Genomic DNA, 22,289 nt, shown 5'->3' on the forward strand with positions numbered 1-22,289 from the left:
GGAGCCACTCCTTCTCTTCCCAGAAGCTACAGCCACCCACAGCTTGAGGGGACGATGCATTTGATTGCCAGATAACACTGCCCAGCTCCGGGTGCTCAAAAAGGCTGGGCTCAGCTGTGCTCAGACCCCAAGCAGGCTCCTGCCCCTCTGGCCCCTGCTCTGCAGGCGAGGCTGCTCATCACTGGGGCCGTAATTAGCTCAGGGATTTATGCTGCAAAGGGGCTTTGTAAAGGTGAGGGTAGCATCATTAAAGAAACCAGCAGGGAGCGGCCAAGACCGAGATGAATCCCTCCCCAGTTCACCCCCCTGCAAGGGCACTCCTGCTTTCTCAGGAGCCATCATTAAATGCCACTGCACATGATATAAATCAAGGAGACAAATGTGTCGTCACTGACTCACAGACGGGTCCTAACAGAAAGGCAAGCCCCGTCCTGCGGAGAGAGCACGCTGGCGAGCCGTGCCCCAGGGATGCTGGATGAAGGATGCTGCGAGGCATCACTTGCGCCCATCAGTCCCGGAGAGCCGGCACCAGCTGACCACGGTAACCTCAGGAGAGCTCAGCTGCACTTAAGAACTAAAACCAGTTTATCGAGGAGCATCAGTGTGTTTCCAGCAAAGGCTCCTACACAGATTTCAGGCATTAAGTAGCCACTATGAGTACAGCCCTTGCTGCGATATTTTGGCAGGCCTGGTCCCAACAGAGGTATTTTTCTACATGTAAACACCAAAGGGAAAGAGTTACTAACTTTCTATGAAACTTAAAGCATTTCAGAATAAGGTTCAAATTCTTATAAGTTGTTTAGGGTTTTTCCTGGAGGGGGAGTTTGTTTTACTGCTCCTTTGTTTACAGTTACAGAAAAAGACAATTCAAGCAAATTCCTTAAAAATGGTATCAAAACAAAACACTTCAAGAATTCAAAGGAATTGACCCCAGAGCTAATGATTTGCGTCCCACCTGAGAAAGCATTCTCCTCATTATTTCCCCATAGGTGTTTTAAAGGATTTCTTCTGTCTAGGTCTTACATTCCGGGGTCTCACATTTGCTGCCTACACAGCCCCATACGCTGCTCGCCGAGTCCCCAGCCTGGACGCTCACAGAGAGGTTTCCTTAATCGCTTTCTATACATCACTTTACTTGCAAATACCAAAACGGCGAGCAGAGGATTCACACCGATCCAGCTTGCCTATCACAAAACAGTCATAAAGCAACAAATAACAATCATCAGAACTAAGTATACAAAAAAAAAACCTTACTGTGGTCTACATCTGACTCAGCATACGCTGATTTAGAGTTAACTAAAACACTCCTGCTTAGGATTAGTGCTGCATTAGTGAATTTGCTTTTCTACACTCAGCCTAAGATGACACATGAATTAAACCCACAGTATTCAGCCTGCTTTAGCAAAACACGCTGCTTGTACATGAGTTCCACAGGTCTACGGCAGCATCACCAGAGACAGGCAACAAATGAACGTATTTGTGCGGTATTCTGTGGCAAAAGTCACTACCAAAAAGTTGCAGTTTCCTGGAAAAAACGCAGAGAACACAGACAAAACATCGATAGCTACTCAATGTATATGTGCTGGGAGAAGGACAGCAAAAGGAAAGGGGAGAGTGAAATCTGAATTTCCCCGGTTTTCAAAAGCATCATTCCATGCACTTGGAAGGAAAGTGTTCATTGGCAAAAGGGGTTCCCAGAACAGCGCAGAGGAGATCCAACGCTGTCCTTGGGAAGGGGGGTGCACGACGCAGCCAGTAGTTATACATTCACACGCGTTTTTTTAGCCACAAGCAAAGCATTTACCTCCTAAAAACCTCTACGGGAGGGACGCAAATGTCTGTCCCACAATCAGCCTCCAAAGCAGACCAAGCACTACCGACGGGGACTGCATTCACGAGCCCGGCTGCTGCTTCACAGAACCAGATTCACTGCTATTTTGTAAAATGCCCTGAAATACCTGACTGGGAAAGACATTTTACAAAACCAAAAGTCACTAAAGAAAGTTACCGCATTTCCAGTTACTTCCTTTACACTGTGTGAGGCTTAGGGAATGTCTGCAGTAAATGAGATGCTAAAAAAAATGAGCCAAAAGGAGAGGAAAGCAGCACAGGAGAGGCAGAAGCAAGTGGGAAAGGGTGGGCACTGTTCAATATATCCCGGCAGATCGGTGAACTGCTGCGGGCAACTGCAGGAACAAGTGAAAGAATTAACACAGATCAGCGTGCAGAGGACGGTAGAGTCAGACAGCCCCGTCTCCGTGCAAAGGCAGCATATGGGGTTTGTTTTCCTCTTTGCTGCCATTCAAGTTCCAGCAGTTAAGGCAATCCAGTTATTCAATTTAGATAAGCTTCAGTAGCTAACAGCAATTTAAACAGCTGCCTATGCCTCACCATTCTGTTATTACCTCCTTCGTTCCAAGTGCTAATGCCATTAGCAAATTGACTTCCTCCCTCACACAATCTGTCTGGCTTTAGTACGTACAATACTAATTGCTTCCTAATACTTAGGACCATCAGCAGAAGTTTGTACCACAAAACCCCTCCAGCTGGGAACTGGCAGCACGTGCAGGGTTTGCATTCAGACCCTGCCCTCCTCTCGTCCAGGTGAGGCAGACAAACTGGCCAAGTCAACGGTAAAAGAAGTTTCAGCACCATATTACCAATTCAGTGCAGAAAGAGATCCTTTTTTCTGCAACTCAGCCAGTTACGTTGGGAAGAACAGGGAGAGTGACTGCGAAAACAGGCAGATTACAGTGAGAGACACAAAGAAACGCAGGGATGGGGAGAGCATGCTGGTTGGAAGGGTCCTTGCTTCAGCTGCTTTCACTGACCTCCCTGTACCTCCAACCTCCCCTATTCCCCTTTTGTGACCTTTCTTTCCCTCAGCTCAGGCTGCTCTCCCTTCCTTCCCTCCATCCCCCAGCAGACCTGCTAATGTCCACAGCAGCCAACCTACTTTAGATTGCTGTAAAGCTCAAAAGCGTACAAGGAAAGTGCTGTTTCAAACAGCAACTACACTCAAAAGCGTACAAGGGAAGTGTCATTTCAAACAGCAGCTACGCCAGTCCCATCCTTTCTGATAGCTGGAGTCACACGGTCCATCACAGCCCTCCATCTTAAAATAAGCACTTTAAAAAAAATACATTAATCTTTCCTGCTCCAGGCATCTGGCTCCCCTCTCGGGGAAAAGAAAAAAAAAAACAAACCAAACAAAACAAAAAACCACAAAGGCAGGACACAATAAAAAGATGAAGGACCCTTTTGGCTCCCACTTTGACCTCCTCAGCTAAGCAGTGAGAAAATGGATTGTCCTGGACCTTTCATGTAATCTTTCTGCGTTTCTAAAACACAGCTGCCCACAGGATGCAAGCCCTGCATTTACATTACAAAGTGCAGAGAGGGTCTTCCAGATGGGACAGCTTCTCTTTGTTATTTTAACCATTAGCTCCCAACCCAAGCATATGTCTGGGCCCGCTATCCAGAGGCTGAGGGAAGAGGAGAATTTCCTGGGGGTGAGAAGAGTTTTGTGGGACGGCAATCTAGGGCTCGCTTAATGCAGAGTTCGCTCACTGTGGTGCTAAATCTGGGCAAAAGGCTGAGTTAACATGTTTCACCTCCCACAGATGAGGCTCACTATGCTTTCACTCAAGTTGATTAGAAATGGGTTTTAAGATACAAGAGTTAACCTAAAGCAGGTATCAACAGGGCAGCTTAATAGTAAACCAATCTAGAACATGGAGTTTACTGTAACCTTTTTTTCAAATTTATCTTACAAGCACACTTGAGACAAAACGATATGATTTCGTCTCCCATCTCTGCAGCAGAACGACAAAGCGATTAAGAGCTCTACCTACACGAATCTCTCTCCCCAATTTGAGGGGACACTGCTGAGCCTCTGAGCAGTTAATGCCTCCATACCGTCCAAAAATCTTTCAGTCACCTCCGCCTGACATCACCAGGTTTGCTAAACCAGATTTAATGTTCCCTGCTCTCATATTTCTCTTTCAGGCGTTAGCGCTCGTTCATCAAGATGAGCTGAGTTTCAGCAGCTGTTACTCCATCCCTGCAGCTCTCTCCAGTGTCTCTGGGAGCTTGGTAAGGCCACGGCTCAGGGTGTTTACAGCAGTAGCAGGGAGAGCTTAAGGCAAGAGAGAAATCCTGCTGTTGCATATGGCTGGAGGACGCTTAGAGAGATGACTCATGCTCAGCCAGGGAGGAGAGCCCCAAAGATATCGAACAGCTTGCGGGTGTTTGTTTTTAGCCAGAAAGCAAAAGCAGCAAAGGCGAAGAAGAAAAGCAGTCATTTCTCCATCCCAAGTGGGACAGTGGCCTGGGCTTTAGTGGCACCAACGCTCAGCCAGGTGAGAATTCAGGGCCTGGTGTGGGAGCAGAACCAGCCCCCAGCCAGGAAGGTCCCAGCACAGGTCTCTGTACCAGTACAGCTGCACGGAGAGCACTACTTACGGATGACTCCCCCACCTACAGTGAGTTAAACGATTCCAGCTTCTGTGGTGTAAGCGTTGGGGAGCGCAGACTTCAAGAACTCCTGGAGAGCACATGGAGCCATTACAGACCAATTTCCCAGGAACAAGAAATGCCTCGTGGGTCAGGAGGCCAGGAGGGGGGCTGTGAGCAATGCAAACAGGCCCAGGGGCTCCCTAAGCGTCCTTGGGTTGGTGAAAACAGCACCCCAGGAGAGAAAGGGCTGCAGCAGAGGGGTGAGCTCTGCCTGCAGAGTGCAGCAAGCGGGGACAGATATAAAGCCAGTGAGAACAAACCATCCGCACCACGCATCGCTGCCAGCTCAGAACAGCTTATGATTCCTCACCACGCACGTCATTACAGGAGCTCCACGAGCACGCTGCAGGAAAAGGCTGCTGCAAAGTGTCCAAGCAACCCAGCTCGAGTGTCAGCAAAACCTGGGAGCCCAGAGGGCAGAGCAAGGGATAATGGGAACAGACGGAGGCTGGCATTTGAAGGAACAAGTGGTCCTTGAAGAAGCGACACAAGAACTGGCTGCTAAAGGACAGGGCTTGAGAATTGCAGAACAAAGCAGACCGACCACAGATGAGGATGCCCTCTGTGAGCTAAAGACTGGGAAATACTGGAATAAGGCTCAGAGAAAGTAGCACATGCTCCTAGCCAAGGAACGGAAACAGAGAAAAGCACTGCAGAGTCAGAGGGAACAGCCAAGCAAAGACAAAGCCAGCACTGAGCACAGGAGAAACTTCAACATTGTGGAGCTGAGTCAGGGGGAACTGATTAAGAACAGAAGCAAGAAGACCTTGGACAACTGGAACATCATCCAGGATCTTCTGACCCACAGGACCAGGTCGCCAGATGGAGGAAGGACACACAGTCCCTTGCTGTCTGTCACAGCTGTGTATCAGACCCTCCTGTCCCTTCCCAGAGGGTCTCCCCAGGCACCAGGAAAGGCCAGTGCATCTTCCCAATGGCACCGTCTGTCGCTGCAGAACGGTTCCCCCGCAACATTTCCAAACGACCGCAGGTTATTGTGCCCATTAAAGTCTCCCCGCAGAAACAGGGAACTCAGTAAAACTACAAACTGGGAACTGAAGCCTGATGCCAGACTTGCTTCTCCACTCAAATGCAGCTACACAACCCCAGGGTCCACGGATCATTGTACTCATACACTTATTACCAACTTCACTGTGCATGAAGATTTGGATCGCTACGTTTCAGTCTGATTTTTTTATATAGGGTTCTCTGCAAATAAGGTATTTACATCTATAACCATCTCTTTCTGTATTAAAGCTTCTTTGTTGTTGTTCCGGTAAAAAGAAAAAAACAATAGTATGCTTCAAACTTTAATATTAGAGAGTTGTATCATTATTTTCCCCAGAACTGAGTGTGCTATGCATTCCTGTACTTTGGTTCACAGAAAAAAAAAAAAAAGGGAAACAGACTTGGTAAATATAGTTGTTTACTGTAAAATAAGAGTCAGAAAGCAGAAAGAGAAGGCACTTAATAGGTCCCTATGTGGATTCTGCTACCAAAGGGGCAACGATACTCCCTACTGAGTTGCTACATGTTTTATACTTATTAATCTCCAGGAAAAATGAAAGATCCACATGCCCACTGAACTCTTCCGTTCCTCCCCCTTTAAAGATTTCAGGAATGAGCTCAGCTCCGAGTCATGATTAAAAACACCCAGTTATGTTCCTAAGCAGCAGCGCTCAAACGGAAGATTTGCTTGTGCTACCGAATGCTCCCTGCTTTGCTATTCCCCACTACAAAGGAAACACGGCAAGCTCCAAGCTGTCGCTTGAAGATACTTACAGTTTTCTGGGCTCTAGCAGAGGGAGATAAATCACTCTAGAGGCAGCAGGCAGTGGTGGTCCACCTCTCGTCCCCACTCTGCCCCACAGCTGCTGAGACCAAACCACTTGGAGCTGATGGAAAGGACATCAGAGAGCCAGGAAACCTGGTTTGTGAGCCCACATCCAGAGTGTCCTTACTTCTCTGCACCTCTTGCTGGAGAAACACCACCTACCAAATACTGATCTGTGTCAGCTCACATCACCACAGAGTTCTGGGCAAAGCAGAAGAAATTTGAGGAAATAAGACAGGCATCAGGATCGTAACTTATTAGCTAAATAAAAAAATCCAAACACCTACAGCAAGGTAGTTAGCAGCAAGCAGTGGGCAGTTTCTCTGGTTCAATGTCCTCTAATTCCTATCTGGACCATTCCAGACCATCCTTTCACACACTGTGGAGGCAAAGTGCCCCATCTGGAGCTACTGTCTGCACTGCTCCATTGAGACTCAAGCTCTGGTGCTACTGTCCTACACTAACTTATCAGACTCCAAAGCTCAAGAAAATATTTGGTAATAAACTGTGTCAGAAAAAAAAAATTTACAAACATCGCCATGAAATACTGCATCAATACTAATGACGAGACAGAGACAAGCAATTGCATTAAATCGCAGTTCGTTTCTTCGCAGCTCTCCTTCCCACAATCTTCTGCAAGAAGTAGAGAGCCATGCTCACCAAGAGACCCCCTAGCACTCCGCTTACAACTCCTATCAAACATTCATAAAACAATTGTCCTCGCCAAAAGTACTGCTGCTCTTGCACTTCTTCATCGGTGCTATTTTCTGTGTTTCCTGCCTCTTCATTTGCTGCTAACTTCTGTTCCCAGGTCAAGAATTTTTGAAAGTTCAGATCCATTAAGTTCTTTTGCATCACTCTGACCCCAAAGTAGACCCTCCTGATGACTTTTAACGTCTTCATCATCTGCACATCACATCGGTAGGTCCCTGCATCAGACTCCCTGGTAGGGGAAAATTTGACGACAGAATCCGGGTTATTGAAAGGTTTGAACAGTACATCGTTTGTGGTGATAAGGCCTTGGGCAAGCCTCCACGTATAGCTATAGGCTCGGCTACCAGAGCTGCCTGCATCGGAGGTCAGGCAGCTCAACTGGAAGGGTTTGCCCACAGGGACGGTGAAGTGGAGTAAGCCACAAACCCAGCTGGTCAGGCAGTTGGACCTGCGCAAGGTACAATTCCTCCTCTCTCCAGTGGGAGTGATCTCGCACATCTCCTCCAGCTTGAAGCCCGGCCCACACGTGACACTGCAGGATGTGGCGTTGACCGCAATTTTCACTACAGCTGACTTCAGCTCTGCTGGGATGGTCACTTTTTCAAAGGAAACTACCAACGGCAGACAGAAAGCACAAGATAATATCCCAAAGATGTGGTTGTTTCTCAAGGTCTTCATACCAGGGTTATCCATCAGACATGTTTCTTTCCAAAGCCATGCAAATTCAGTAGTCAAAAAACCATAAAATCATTCTTTGTAAACTTTCAAACTAAGCGTTTCTGAAATCCAACCAACACCATTTTCAAGACCTAATATTTCCATTAGGAAAAATCCTCCGACAAGACAGGCTTGAAGTACAACACTGCTAAAAAAGATGCAACACGTTACTATATTGGTCAGGATATGAATCATGAATTCCAGTTCTTGTAATAGGGCAGCAGAATGTTTTAACCCACTATATTCCAGCAATTTGGATATATTTGACTATTTAAAAAAGATGAAGTCCTCCCTTCTCTGTAAGATTTTTACATACAATTTTAGAAGAACTTTCACTGTATAGTAGTACTGTTCCAGTGTAATTTTCCCACTAAGCTATAAAGCAATATAAGTAATCATTACTGGAACCTTTAAAATAATGCTATTAAGCATAAGGAGATCACAATTCCTTATGCAGCACCTGTACAGTTCTGTCTTACATACACATATCCCAAATTCTAAAGTACTCCTGAAATTACCAAGATCACAGAAACACGACTACAGCATCTAGATAATCTGATGGCACTGACATCAAAGGGAAGCTGAACAGTATTTTATCACTGACAATACCCATCTCTATGCAGGGCTCAGGCAGTCACTCACATCTCCAGGAGCCCGCGTTTCTGAGGCAGTGGTGCCGATGTCACAATCCGGCTGCCCGGGTCAGAACGCGGCCCCAAACCTTCCGAGGGAGAACAGAGAACTTCCCCCAGGTCAGACGCCAAAGCAAGTCCTCTGAGATGAGGACTCGGTATAAAAGCATCATATTAGGCTCTTGACATCCACTATTAGACTCACAAGGCATTCAACAGCACTGGCCTCACAGCATCAGAGGAGCCGCGAGTCTGAGCCCCGTGCTCTGTGTCACATACAGCCACCAACTCCAAAGAGATCCGAGCCAAAACCTCCACGTTCAACTGATGCATCTGTAAAACAGAAAGCACTCGTGTGCTGCCATTGCAACGAAGTGCTTGAAGAAGAGACATCCCAGGGTAATTCACTTAGCGCTCCAGCGTTCCAAAAGAATAATGCGCTACTAAAAAAGTTCTTCATGAAAAAATGCAAAGTTACTTATTTTTGATGGAGTAATTGAACTATGGTCAAGGCAGTTCAATAATCAGCGTCTCCTTACCAGCAACTGAATTATGGATTGCAGAAAGGATCTGGATTGCCATGTTCTTCAACAGTTCTGCTAATGAATATCCATATTTCGCTTCCTAACACTCCTTAATTTGTTAAAATTAAGGCTTCTGAAGATGTAGTGTATGTATTTTCCACATTCAGTTCCCCTGGAGGTGCACTCTACCCCCAGCACGCTTTGTGTTCAGGTCCCCTTCTGCACATCTGTGCCGAGGCTGCGCTCAGGCATACAGGGCTTTATTAGACTACAGACTTACTCCTCTCTCTTGAAAAAGACATCATCAACCAAACGCCACGCGAAAAAAACCCAAACACCACCACACCAGCTGTACGAAGGCACAATACGTTTCTGTTTGCGCCCCAGCTATATTGTAGGATTCCTAAACATTGTCACAATACAAACAATCACGGTTGTATGGAAAAGCCAAGACTTACCCATTGACTTTAGGAAATAAAACATACCTCTTTATTTACAAACACAAAAACTAACATCACTGCTATATACTACCATTAAGCCAGTATCTGACAAATATGGTACAAAACTACAGATACCAAAAAATAAAATAAGAGATGGAAGAAAATAAACTAAGGACATATACACTGTACAGAGAAGTTTTAACAGAAACAAAGGCTGGAGTCTGTGGCAAATCATATGCTTTAAAATAATCTAGAGAGCCACTGCCTGGGCATCTTTTAAAGCTTGTGGGGTCAGTCACACTGTATGCGGGTGAATTTGAGACAGCAGTGTTCCAGGAAAGATGCAAGTCATCCTACAAGCAAAAAGAACAAAGCAAAGTAATACTGTACGCATGGGAATGAATTTCATTAAATGAAGCAGGCCACTGTACCAAAGCCGGAAATGAAAATACCAGTTTTAAAAAACCTTCTGATTTAAAACGTCCTCTCTCTTCCCACACTTATCTCTCATGCAACTACTGCATACTTCCGACTGCAAATTAATAAATCTCTTTATGACTCCCTTTCTTGGTTTCTAATGTCTGCAGGATACTTTGAAAATTTAAATACGTAGTGATAATCTCAATAATTACAGCTGGGGAAAAACTGAAAGTAATTGCATAGGAACTATATAAGTCTATAAAACAAGGGGCATTAGGAATGAAAATTTTCCTTTAACAGGCAGTTGGTCTAGTACAGAGAGGTGCCAGGATGTAGATAATGGATAGAGAAAGCATCTCTTCCCATTTCCCCAAGGAAAATATTACAGCCGTCTTTAAGGAATAAAACGTTAAAGCCTGGCTGGGAAAGAGCTGTCAGCATTTGTCTTTCTTCCGTTCTTGATCCAGAAGTGGGGCAAAAAAACCCTGAAAAACTACTCTTTCAATTGGGAGAAATAGTGGTTGTTTTTTCTCTAACTACCAGTACCTATCAACTAAGGAGGAAACCAATTGTTTCTGGTAGGGCACCTCACAGGAAAAAGACAGAATAAAAACACTTGCAAGGACAGAAAGAAACTGCCAACACAGCTTTTCGTATCACAGGCTAGAAGAAAGCACATAAACTGAGTATTTTATCTAGAGCTACTTTCACTTGTTCCTTCTCCCATAAGCAGACTCATCCTTCACGTCTAAAATATTCACAACATGAAGATTCATTCTTTGCAGACTTCAGAGGCCTCTTGATTCTTCGCATGAGATCTCTACCCACTTGAGATGAAATCAAACCTGGCAAATAATCAGCAGCAGTGTTTCGCTAGGCATGTCAGCACAGAGGACATCACACTGAGCTAACAGCAAAGCCAAGGCAATGCAGCTGGCCTAGAAGGACTTACAACTCACTGAAATAAAAGTTAACAGCAGAGAAAGGGAAGTTTGCAGCATACACAGTCATATGGCATCAGGAATAAAAATACACGCTTTGGGTATTCTTCAATCCAGGAACAAAAAAAACCCCAATATTTAAAAGACAATGGCTGATAAGCTCTGGAGTGACCGAGCGTGGGGTACCAGCTCACTTTAGAAATAGTTATATATGTCAACACAAAGGCAGTCCAATTAGTCTCTTTGCAAATCGCACCACCTGAGAGTCAGCATCTTACACTGTTCCATGAAGAGGCAGTTAAGGAGGAATGAAGGCCGTTTCCTCTTCCATATTCATTTCTTACAAAAGTCACTCCCTGAATCCATGAACAATCAGTCTCCTGTATTAAGTCAGTCCACTCTGACTGAGAATTTCATCTATTTTCCACATTATGGTGCTCATATAGGAAAGAATACAGGAAGATAAAGAAGAGTGTCTTCATAACAGTTCTGAGATTGCCCCACCTGCTAAAGAGATCAAAGACAGGTGAAAAATAAGTAACCAGACTCAAACAGATGTTACCAGAAACCAGAGACCACCAAATACGGTAGCATTGCCACAAAGAGAACAAGATTTTCTAGATAAAGACACTCTTTTCAGCATGAGATACAATCGACAAGATACTATCTATGACAAATTAAGACCTCCAGTATTTCTGCATTTGTATGTGAGATCACGTGCACAGGCATGGACAAGGTGGCTAAGGAACTCTGAGCTTTTACTCCCCAAAGTTGCAAGCAAACTTACCTGGCATAAAATTTTTTGACTCATCAATCCCAAAATCTCAGAGCAAAAGCACAACCAAAAACAACAAGTTCCACCTAAGTTTAGGTTAAACCAGATTGCTGTAAGATTTTATTTTAAAACTATAAAATGGATCAAGCTTCTCAGTTTGTTTATACTGAAATCTGATTTTGAAACAGCGGTTTTAAGAATAAGACATTTACTGCCAGACTACACAGCAGAGTGACACAGACGCACCTGCAGCAGGCTCCAAGGCCTGGCCACACAGCTTGCAGAAAGACACTGTATTAGGGCATATCACAAACATTTTCCAGCAGAAAAATGCTTGTCGTGTGACTGTTTTAGCGACTGATTAGTTACTTCAGAAAGCAACAGCACAAGGAACTAGCAGAATTAACAGCTTCGTGCACGAGAGACAGGAAAAGCAGTCTGGCTCCAGGACCCCAGGCAGCGTGTATGTGCACGTGGTGGAACACTGGCGACCCCAAGAAAAAAAACTCGCTGCCTAAAATAGGAATTTCAAGCGCAAGCCTCAACTAGAACAAAGGAAGACAGACACGAACTTCATGGATTAAAAGACTGCTGTGAGTTTGGGCAGACCCAAGTGACAGTTTCTTTCAGAGGACAATCTGTTCTTCTCATACCGTGACTCATACAGACACTTCCAACACCACTACTGAGATCTACTGCACGGATCTATTAGATCCTCTGAAGTCAACAGTACTGTAGAGGGAAGCACAATAACAGGTCCTAATGAGAGACAGAAGTCCATCATAGCAATATTAATTATTAACCTATAGCTCAATCAAGCTAAAGAACGGCACCATGGAAAAACACCTTATAGTGCTTACAGGCAAAAAATAAGTCTTAAAAAGCTCTACCACCTCCAGTAGATGGGTAAAGTAAGTAGGGAACTTGGGTCTTTTCATAAGAAAAGAAAATTTCCATTCCACAGTGCCCAAAACCCAAAGCTAACTGTACTGGCACAGGTATGCACATCCCAAGCTCAGCAGCAGTAAAATTCCACTGTCGTCTTTTATAGCCAGTCAGACTACATTTAACAACTACACGGGAGCCTTACAAGCAAAACTACACAAAAGTCCTCCCAGATACAGCTTTGCAAGGATGTGTAAAAAAAAAAAAAACACAACAAAAAAGGAGTCTGTCTAGAATGTTGCTTCATTTGAAAAGTGTTAGAGGAAATGTGAGTGTTATTTTTCCAGCTCTCAGAACAGACTAACGCAACAGTGATCACAAGCTGCAAGAAGAAAGTACACCGAGATCTGTCTACAAATGCAGATCAAGCAAATTAGTAAAACGAGTTGATAACAAAGTTACATAAACATACCTTGAAGAAGCTGAACAAAAATACTTGCTATCAAAACCACTTCTCTGAGAACAGACTGCTTATACAGCAACTTGGAAAAGTCAAAATTTCCAGCATTGTTTTTTTGAACCAAATGATGACTGAAATTCATTTTGGAAGCCACATTGTTAAGTTTCCAGTGCACGATCCTTTCTCATTTATATCCTTTTGCATATGATCACGTTAATTAGCAGCGTGATAAAAGAAAGCAATCAGCAGGCCTGCTGATGAAACTAATGTTATGCTCATTTGGTCTTCAATTCGTTCTAGTCCATCCAGCATGGTACAACAGAGCGGTCACGATGTGTAACAGATGCCAGCAAAGACACCTGAAGATCCACACAATCCAGATAATTCCTTACTATCATACTGTAGAACATACTGGATGCCCCCTAATGACTTGAGAAGTCAAAAGAGAAATACCCTGTCCGGTAAATCTGACATTAATCAGTACCGCCCAGGCTACAAACAAGGTCCAAGGATATTCTTGGCCGTTTAATTTCTGGATTTTGCAAGATGCAATGTGAAAGGATTAAATGGAAGCCCAGAAAACATCCACCACATTTTTCCATGTATAGACTAAGTTTCTTTTATCCCATTTCCTTTTTCTGCAAATAGCAATTATCACTACTAGTACAAGCAATATCAGAGGAGCTGAGCAGGAAGGACAATGAGCAAGGTGGGTAGCGTAGGACCAGCAGTGAGGGAAGGAAGGGGGGAGAAATAAACTCACTTCTGTACAGTCTAAAATCCACAGCAGAGCTGCTGAGTTCAAGGAAATGCAAAATTTGATATATCAATTACATTGTGTCTGAAACTGTTTATATTGCAACCCTCAGTTCTTCGTTACAATCTAAAAAAAACCTGAGTTCAGATCATTTATTCCAAATGTGTGCTTTCTCTACTGCTCTTGAATGAACTTCTCCCAAATAAGAAGCTGAAGTAGCAAATGAGACAGATGGGAAACACTTAGTTTCTCTGAGACTTAGTCTGGGCCCCAAAGGTCCAGTTTTAGTACCAGCAACAGTCCTGGTTTAGTACACAACCAACAAAATATGACCAAAAAAAAAAAAAAAAAGAGAAAAATCCACCAAAACTTATCTTTGTTTACAGCAGCTGTTACTTTCTGGAATTTAGCTAAGGCTGCTGTATAGCTAGGAACAGAAAATTCAGCTGCTGAATTTTATCTCGGGGTTCGTTTATCAAACGGACCATTATCAATGTTCCATTTCCTAGTTCTGCTTACAGAACTTTCCTATTCTTCTTCACTCTGCCCAGTATTGATAGCACAAAACGTCAATTTCAGCTTCAGAATCCTTCACCATTTACGTTTTTCCCCCCTCAAAATCAACCCACCAAAATCAAAATTACTCTTTATGTAAGAGTTAGAGACAATTGAAGTTACACAGAGTTTTTGCTTTTGAAATAGTGCTCAATCTCTATAAAAACCCTACATGCTCTTTCTATGCAATAACACAGGCATGGATATCAGTTTTATTACAGATATTGAAAGCATTTCCACTTAAAAAAATGTAAAATTTTGCCTATCCTTGACAGCAGCTAAATGTTTAGTGAGCAAGTGCCATTTGGGAAGATAAAATGCTATGACTATATTAAGTCAGGGTCTGCACAAAGCAAGGCCACCAAGCAAGCCAACCACGCTCACGCTGGGTTCCTTACCTGTCAAAGGCTGTCCCAGCTCCGCCTGCACTTTACCCTTCGCTGCTCCTTCCAGAGGTAAAGCACCTCTGTCCCCTTTGTAGAGTTTCGGTTTAAATGGAGAATCTTTGTCTTTACCTTTTGATCCTTTAGGCCTGCCTGCTTGCTTCTTCTTGGATTTACCATCTCCCTTCACACCCAGCAGTGGATGGACTTCTGCGGAGAGACAACGCGTTAACAAAGTGAATTATCTCTTAAAACGCTTATATCAGCACATACAGCCCTTGGTGTTAATACAAACAGCATTAAGAATTACAGTTTCAGGATGCCTCTCCTCATTCCTAGCTTACAAAATGCCAACAAATTTGCAGAGTTTGTGGCTATTAATAACTGTTGTAAGAAGTGACTTCAAAGGAATGAGAAAATTAAGGAGTGACCTTCTGAACTTCTGGTCTTCAGACAAAGCTAAGGCAAAGCTAAAAACCATCTCAGGTGCAGAATAGGCACTAGAACAACGTCAGCTTCTACCCACCATCATTAGGTACTCCTTGTAGTTCAATGTTGGTGGTTTTGGGCTTCTTCTTTGGTGCCTGAGGTCCATCAGAGGATGACTGCCTCTTCTTCTCAGAACCTATTCCCTCATCAGTTAAAGAGCTCTGAACCGCATCCGGTGGAGGTCCATAGGGGTTTTCTTCTGGATCTTCCACTTCAGGAGCGATGGGTAAGTAAAGCAGAGCCTTGGAGTCCTCCAGTTCTTCATCGCTGTGCAGGAAAGAAGTTTGCTTTCATTTAAAACTAGGGGTTATTATAACATATTATACAGGGAATATTAGCGATACATTTTGTATTGATACTTTAAACAAAATATTCTTTCACCTGCTACAGAAAGCAGCAATGGGATCCACACTAGTTACATCCACTTCTTCATCTTCTGCAGCATCAGCACCTGAGAACAAGGGGAAAAAGACAAATTAAAGACAGTAACAAAAAGACCAAATTACTTAGAAAGAATGGGATTGACTGTGCTTAAATGTCTAAGCATGCAGAAGTGAGAATTAAAGCAGAAAACAAAGCTAAAGTATTTCCTCTTAAATGCATCAGGTTTTTATTTTTCTATGTTCTAATACAAACCTATTGTTATAAAACACGAGTAAGAAAGCTAGATAAAAGATTTTCAATCTTCTAGATGTTTTGTTATCACTAAACTGGTTCTAAATCTGATGAAATTTATTTTAATGCTTAATTCCCAACAAGCCAACATTATACTTGAATATTAGTAACTGCTAAGCAACAATTAATCTAAATATGAGAAGTGCTGCAAAGCCTGGTAATGAGGCGAGCTCTGTGGTGTGCTGGGGATAATCCTTCTCTCCTTCTGCAGTTTAACCGTAGCCTTTCACGGTACACAATTTTTTGGCACCACCAAGTGGCCAGGTTGCACCGTTACCGATTACAATTCAGAGCAAGCCCGTACAATGACACGTCTATTTGTTACTGCTTTCTGCTTAAACATATATTGGAGAGGACACGAATTTTTTAAAAAAGTGCTGCATGTCAATTGGCAGGAATCATATTGATTGTGTTAGTTCATACAACTTCATTTATGCACTCCTGTTTTGTCATTTGACACCGATATACTACTATCTATTTGCTACATAGAAACCAATTTTATGCAGTACCTGTCTGTTCTGGTTCGCTCTTATCTTCATCTTCAATGTCAAACTCTGACTCTCTCTCTTCATATTCTACGTTTTCATCCAGCTCTTTGAAGTCAGGCGCAAAGGCACTCCAGTTTTCCTAAACCACAAATTCAAAACAATTTTTGAATTTGAATCGAACCAGCAAAATAACAGCAGCCGTAGTGAGGACTCATCGGAGTGAGGATGACTGCAGTCTCATTCTGCATTAAAAGCCCACAAGCCACATACAAGGTAACACAAATCAAGCCTCATCCGGGTCCATACTCACGTGGCAAATTAGAAACTGCACGAGTTAGTTCCTACTGAAAATATTACATCACAGTTTCTTATAATTAATAATTCCTTAAATATTGCAATGTATGTAATAATTACCCCCTTTGGTAATAATTACCAAAGCTGTATGTTCATGTTTAGCCACTTAGTTTGGTTCACTCACACGGATTTCCTGCACTTACACAACACATTCAAGACACCTTTTCCACACGAAGTGTCCCTGTGATGATATTTAAGGCTTAACGCAAAGCTTAATTAGTTCAGCAACTGAAGTACAAGTACCCTCCTCATGTTCAACAAGATAGCAAACATCTGTCAAATTAGGCAGGTGAACCTAACGAGCTTGTCAAACTAGGATTTAATAAAGGATTTCAACATGCAACCATTCAGACTACTAGGATGGAGACCACTGGGGAATCCTCTTCAGGAAACGATCTCAAACACCTACCACTTGATTCTGAGCCCATATTGACACAACACCACTGGAAATAGAAGCTATGATCGGTCGGACAGGATGCCACTAGATTTATTGGAAAGAGAAAAGAGGAGGAGCTTAATTGGTAAATGAAATTATGCAAGCTTAGCTTTAAAAATGACAAGAAACATAGTAATAGCAGACAGTTTTCTTACTGCTACATCCAAGAGCAGCTCTCCTCTGGTCCCGTGGAGGATTTTCACTAGGTTTCCAATACTCTTCTCCCAAATGTACAGGGCATGCTGTCGTGCTGAACCTGCCACTATATATTCACCGTCACCAGAGAAACAGCACTTTTTCCATGGCGTCCTGCACGCAAAGACAACATCACAAGTTAAATAACAGCACAACGTGGAGGATGGAGGACTGTGGAGTGGGCTTGTTCTTCAGACTGAGACTTGGTGTCTTCAGACACCAGTAATATTTAAACTTCAAATCAAACTGAGATAGACAGGTTTCAAATGAAAGCTTCTGTCCGTTACACTGAATAAGATACTGAGCTTCATCCAGAGACTGCCATCAGGGCCGAGCACACAAACCTCACCTTTTCCAGTCGGGCCGACCACTGCCTCTTACCTGTTCACTAAATCCTGCAGCTTCTGCATCGGTTCAGGCTCCCCATCTCGTCCACAAGTTAGAATTTCACGGCCATCGTACACCCTGATTATCCGGTCAGCTGTGTTTATTAAAAAGCAGCTGTAGGAAGGAGGGCACAGAACACGCATTGCATTGTAAGACTAAGAAGATAAAAAGAATCAGAATATGTTCCATGAAAGAACTGTGGGGGTTTTTAACACCTTGTATTCTCTGTCAATCTACCCTATAGTTTCAGTTCATCTTTAAAGATACCACTTGAAGATGACATAACTCACCTTCCTTTCCGAGCAAATTCAATCGATTTAATAGCTGTGGTGTTGCTGGTTCCAGTTGTCACTCTGAAGGAAGCAACAAGATCCTGAGTGTCTGTTTTTAATACCAAGATCTGAAGATTAAGGAGACAGAAGGCAATCAGTATTTGCATTGTAACTCATTCCCCTTTCAGTACCTTTCACATCAACTACTAACCCCGACAAGAGAAGCCTCAGCAATCTACACAGGAATAGTTGGGATTCTGCAACTGTAGTTTCTACTACAGTTTCTGCAACAGTTCTGCGACATAAACATTGGTTTGTTTACGCTGGAAAAGGATCCAACAAATATGGTGAGAGACAACAGCAACACAAAGACCTAACTCAGACAAAGTATTATAGTCTAGAGATCTTCAAAGATAAAAGTGTGATGCTTTGTTCAGAAGATCATATCAGTGCAATATCAATTATTCAAGAGACATTCAGGAAGCCTTATTTGTGTATTAAAACAAAGAACATGACCCAGAAACGTTAAGTATCTTGATAAAGACGGGAAGTATTGTAACCTCTTGCATCCAGTGCCGCCTGCTAAAGTCTCACCTTCCCCTTGGCATTGCCCGTATAAATGTATTCCCCTCGCCTGTCAAAGGAGGCCACAACATTGAGATCAGAATCATCATCCACAGGTAGGACAACGTGTTTAGAGTCTGACAGCGTTAGCATCACCGGCGCTGACTTCATGGGACAAACCAAAACTCTGTTTCTGCAAAGCAGAAAAAGAAATGTTAGTAGTTTCCTCTCTGGAAAAGAAGTTTCCAAGTTTACAAATGAGAAAAAAATCTCAACCCGTATCAAGAAATACAGAATACCTCTGTATTTTTATTATCTTATTTCATCTTTGTTACTTAAGTCACAACGTGACATTAAACTGGTGTCTACTTTAATTTCTTTTCTTTTTCTGGAAGCTTCTCCCAGTTTATGCAGTAACTCATAAAATCAACAAGACATTGCTATACACATTTCTAAGACACATTCTTTTGTTTACTCTCCTCCTTTCCTGATATTTTCATAATAAAAAGAGCCAGAACAAATCCAGTTATGGTTCTAATCACAAAAAGAATGTACACTGACAGCATCTACTAGATTTGGAAAAAATCACTTTGCAAATTGCAATAAAAACAGTTTAACAACCATTAGTTCTACCAAAATAAGAGCATTCAACCCTTTTTTCACAGGACTTACTGGTCTCGAGGGTGGTACTGAACTTTCAAGATAGGCGAAGGAAATCGAAATCTCTGGTCGCAGTCCCCAGAGAGCACATCCCATTGCGACACAATGTTGTCGGTTGAAGCACTCACCAGTTTGTGACCATCTCGACTCCAGCTACAGTAACAAGAGGCAGTTCAAGTAAAAGTTACTCCTTAAATGCACAAAACATACAACCACAGTTCAAAATTATATGACCAAATTATCCGACTCAGACACAAATCTGTTAGCCTGAAACATAAGTTTAAGATCCAAAAACTTAATAGGCATGGCACGTTTGATAAAGACAGGAAGGAACTGAGGGCACCCTCAGCAAATTTGCCTTGCCACGACACCAAGCCGTGTGGAGCAGTCGACACACTGGAGAGAAGGGATAGTATCCAGAGGGACCTGGACAGGCTGGAGAGGTGGGACCATGTGAACCTCATGAAGTTCAACAATGCCAACTGCAAGGTCCTGCACCTGGGTCGGGGCAATCCCAAGCACAAACCCAGGCTGGGCAGAGAATGGATGGAAAGCAGTCCTGAGGAGAAGGTCTTGGGGATGCTGGTGGATAAGCTCAACAGGAGCCAGCAATGCGCACTGGCAGCCCAGAAAGGCCCCTGCACCCTGGGCTGCATCCCCAGCAGCGTGGCCAGCAGGGCAATGGAGTGGATTCTGCCCCTCTGCTCCGCTCTGGGGAGACCCCCCTGCAGTGCTGCCTCCAGCACTGGGGCACCAACAGCAGAAGGACACGGAGCTGTTGGAGTGGGGCCAGAGGAGGCCCCGGAGCTGCTGGGAGGGCTGGAGCCCCTCTGCTGTGGGGACAGGCTGAGACAGCTGGGGGGGTTCAGCCTGGGGAAGAGAAGGCTCCGGGGAGACCTTCCAGCCCCTTCCAGTCCTTAAAGGGGCTCCAGGAAAAATAGGGAGGGACTCTTTGGCTGCCCCATCCCTAGAGATGTTCAAGACCAGGTTGGACGGGGCTTTGAGTGACCTGGTCTAGTGGGAGGTGTCCCTGCCCATGGCAGGGGGTTGGAACTGGATGATCTTTAAGGTACCTTCCAACAAAAGCCATTCTGTGATTTTACGGCTTCCAAACTCTGGAATGTAACTGATTACCCTGAATGTAACTGAAGTTACCTAAAACGTAACTCATTATCCCGCAATAGACTGGCATTTCAGCAACCGACACGGCCAGGTGTTAAGAGCTGTCAGGGTACCAGAGCACCCAATACTCAGCAAACACAGCCACGCACAAATTCCAACAAAAATAAGAACAGCCTTTCATAACTGCTTCATAAACTACAAGCTCAATTACAACTAAACACCGAGATCAGTTCTTCTGAGAAAAAGCGAGCCTTTTCTCACCACAGCGAGCAGACGGGATGGATGTGAGCGCTGATGATTTTGGCGATGCCCCTGGTGAGGAAGTCCCAGATGACGATGCGACCGTCGTTGCAGCCCACAGCCAGCAGCGTGCCCCAGCGGTTGAAGGTGCAGGTCAGGGCCATGCTGATGCAGTCCAGCGTCCCATCCGCCTCCTGCGGGGAGAGGGCGGCCCAGAGGGGCCGGTCAGCCCGGCCGCAGGCAGCAGCCAGCGGGCCGGGGGCAGCCCGGCGGGGCGGGGGAGGACGTTTACCTCAGGGTAGTTCTGGCCGAACGACTCTGCAACAACGAAACGCAAAGACGTGAGGCGCGACCGCCGCCCCCGCCCCGGCCGACCGCGCTGCGGGGGCGGCGGCTCGGTACCCGCCTACCGACGGTCCCCGGCCCGGCCCGGGCCGTTCGCCCCCCCCCGCCCCGGACCCACCGAGCAGCTCCAGGTTCATCGCGGCCGCCGTCCCGCTCCCTCCGTCCCCGTCGCCGAAGGACCCCGCTGAGGGGACCTGGCGCTACGACGCCCCAGCGTTCGCCTGACAAATCCCCGCTTCCCTCCTCCGCCGGTCCCGTGGCCCAGCGGCACTCCACGCTCGGTTCCACACGACCCGCGTAAGGACGGGCCCAGCGGTGCCTCTTCCCGGAGTGGCGGCAGGGCTCGGTGCGGCGACGGCGCTCGGTGCGGCGATGGCGCTCAGGCAGTGAGGCGGGCAGCCCGGCGCCTGCGCGCGAAGGGGTCCGGGCGGGTCCCGCGACCGCGGGTCCGAGGTTCCGAGGGCTGGGCTGACGGCGGCGGCTCTTACAGCAAAGGGGTTGCGGGAGCGCGGGGTGGTACCGAGCGGGTCAGGTACAAAAAATTAACGATAATAATAATGATACGAAGATGCTGGGAGGGCTGGAGCCCCTCTGCTGTGAGGACAGGCTGAGAGAGCTGGGGGGGTTCAGCCTGGAGAAGAGAAGGCTCCGGGGAGACCTTCCAGCCCCTTCCAGTCCCTAAAGGGGCTCCAGGAAAGCTGGGGAGGGACTCTGGAGCAGGGAGGGGAGCCATGGGATGAGGGGGAAGGGTTTTACGCTGAAAGAGGGGGGGATTGAGATGAGATCTGGGGAAGAAATTGTTTGCTGTGAGGGCGGTGAGCCCCTGGCCCAGGTTGCCCAGAGAAGCTGTGGCTGCCCCATCCCTGGAGGGGTTCAAGGCCAGGTTGGACGGGGCTTGGAGCAACCTGGGCTGGTGGGAGGTGTCCCTGCCCAGGGCAGGGGGTGGCACTGGACAATCTTTAAGGTCCCTTCCAACCCAAACCATTCTGTGATTCCATGATAAAATACACGGGCTGAGCTGGGCTGTTGCGGTTGTTGCACTCCCGTAGGCGCTCCGTAAGCTCCCTGCATTTTCCTACATTTCCCATAACCGGGGCTCCACCCAGTAAAGCACGTGAAGCCCCTCTAAGAACATATAGTGCTATTTTATTGTTATGCCTCGAGGTGGGGCTGAAACAGATCAAGGGCCCCAGTCTCCTGAAAAGGGCAGCTCTGCTCTAGGGGAGGTGGTGGTGGTGGTGGGGAAGTTACTTTTGTAACTTACTTAAGGTAAAATCAGCAGGGCTGAAGGGAGGAGGGGGTGTGGGGGGTGCACTCCCCATCCCCACCCACAGCACCAGGGCAGTGCAGGCTCCCAGGGCTTTCCATCCCAAAACAAGGCGTTTAGCATCAGTGATAACCCTCAGAATTAAGGTGGGTATCTGGTACTTCAAGACACACACAAAGTGTCCTGCAGGCTTCTGCTGTGGCAGCGAGACCCAGCATCACTCTGCCAGGTTCCCACAGC

At 45.3% G+C, this 22,289-nt stretch overlaps 2 protein-coding genes across 3 annotated transcripts; both read right to left on the bottom strand.

Moving 5' to 3' along the window:
- Window positions 1–5,927: 5,927 nt before the first annotated feature.
- TMEM81 (transmembrane protein 81) lies at window positions 5,928–9,262 on the bottom strand. Its single transcript, XM_054181311.1, has one exon. The coding sequence runs from the start codon at window positions 7,757–7,759 to the stop codon at window positions 6,941–6,943; it is 819 nt and encodes a 272-aa protein (XP_054037286.1). The 5' UTR covers window positions 7,760–9,262; the 3' UTR covers window positions 5,928–6,940.
- Window positions 9,263–9,405: 143 nt separating this feature from the next.
- RBBP5 (RB binding protein 5, histone lysine methyltransferase complex subunit) lies at window positions 9,406–21,155 on the bottom strand. Of its 2 annotated transcripts, none has more exons than XM_054181310.1 (14): window positions 20,901–21,155; window positions 20,730–20,755; window positions 20,459–20,631; window positions 19,088–19,228; window positions 18,446–18,608; window positions 17,870–17,979; window positions 17,574–17,693; window positions 17,153–17,306; window positions 16,971–17,042; window positions 16,229–16,346; window positions 15,426–15,495; window positions 15,082–15,311; window positions 14,571–14,765; window positions 9,406–11,244 (listed from the first exon to the last, which is right to left on the bottom strand). In XM_054181310.1, exons 1-14 carry the CDS (start codon window positions 20,917–20,919, stop codon window positions 11,219–11,221), a joined length of 1,617 nt encoding a protein of 538 aa, XP_054037285.1. In that variant the 5' UTR covers window positions 20,920–21,155; the 3' UTR covers window positions 9,406–11,218. The 2 variants fall into 2 exon arrangements, with proteins under 2 accessions (XP_054037285.1, XP_054037284.1); XM_054181309.1 differs by having other exon boundaries at window positions 9,406–11,247; window positions 20,901–21,154.
- Between the last annotated feature and the right edge of the window lie 1,134 nt (window positions 21,156–22,289).

The sequence above is a fragment of the Rissa tridactyla genome, chromosome 21 (genome assembly GCF_028500815.1).
Source record: "Rissa tridactyla isolate bRisTri1 chromosome 21, bRisTri1.patW.cur.20221130, whole genome shotgun sequence".
Lineage (NCBI taxonomy): Eukaryota > Metazoa > Chordata > Aves > Charadriiformes > Laridae > Rissa > Rissa tridactyla.

Excerpts from the sequence above, each read along its gene's own strand:
- TMEM81 (XM_054181311.1), bottom strand. The coding sequence starts at position 7,759 with ATGGATAACCCTGGTATGAAGACCTTGAGAAACAACCACATCTTTGGG.
- RBBP5 (XM_054181309.1), bottom strand. Across the intron at positions 17,980-18,445 it reads CGGGCAATGCCAAGGGGAAG|ATCTTGGTATTAAAAACAGA; the intron begins GTGAGACTTTAG and ends CTTAATCTTCAG. Across the intron at positions 14,766-15,081 it reads ACAAGGAGTACCTAATGATG|AAGTCCATCCACTGCTGGGT; the intron begins GTGGGTAGAAGC and ends GTCTCTCCGCAG.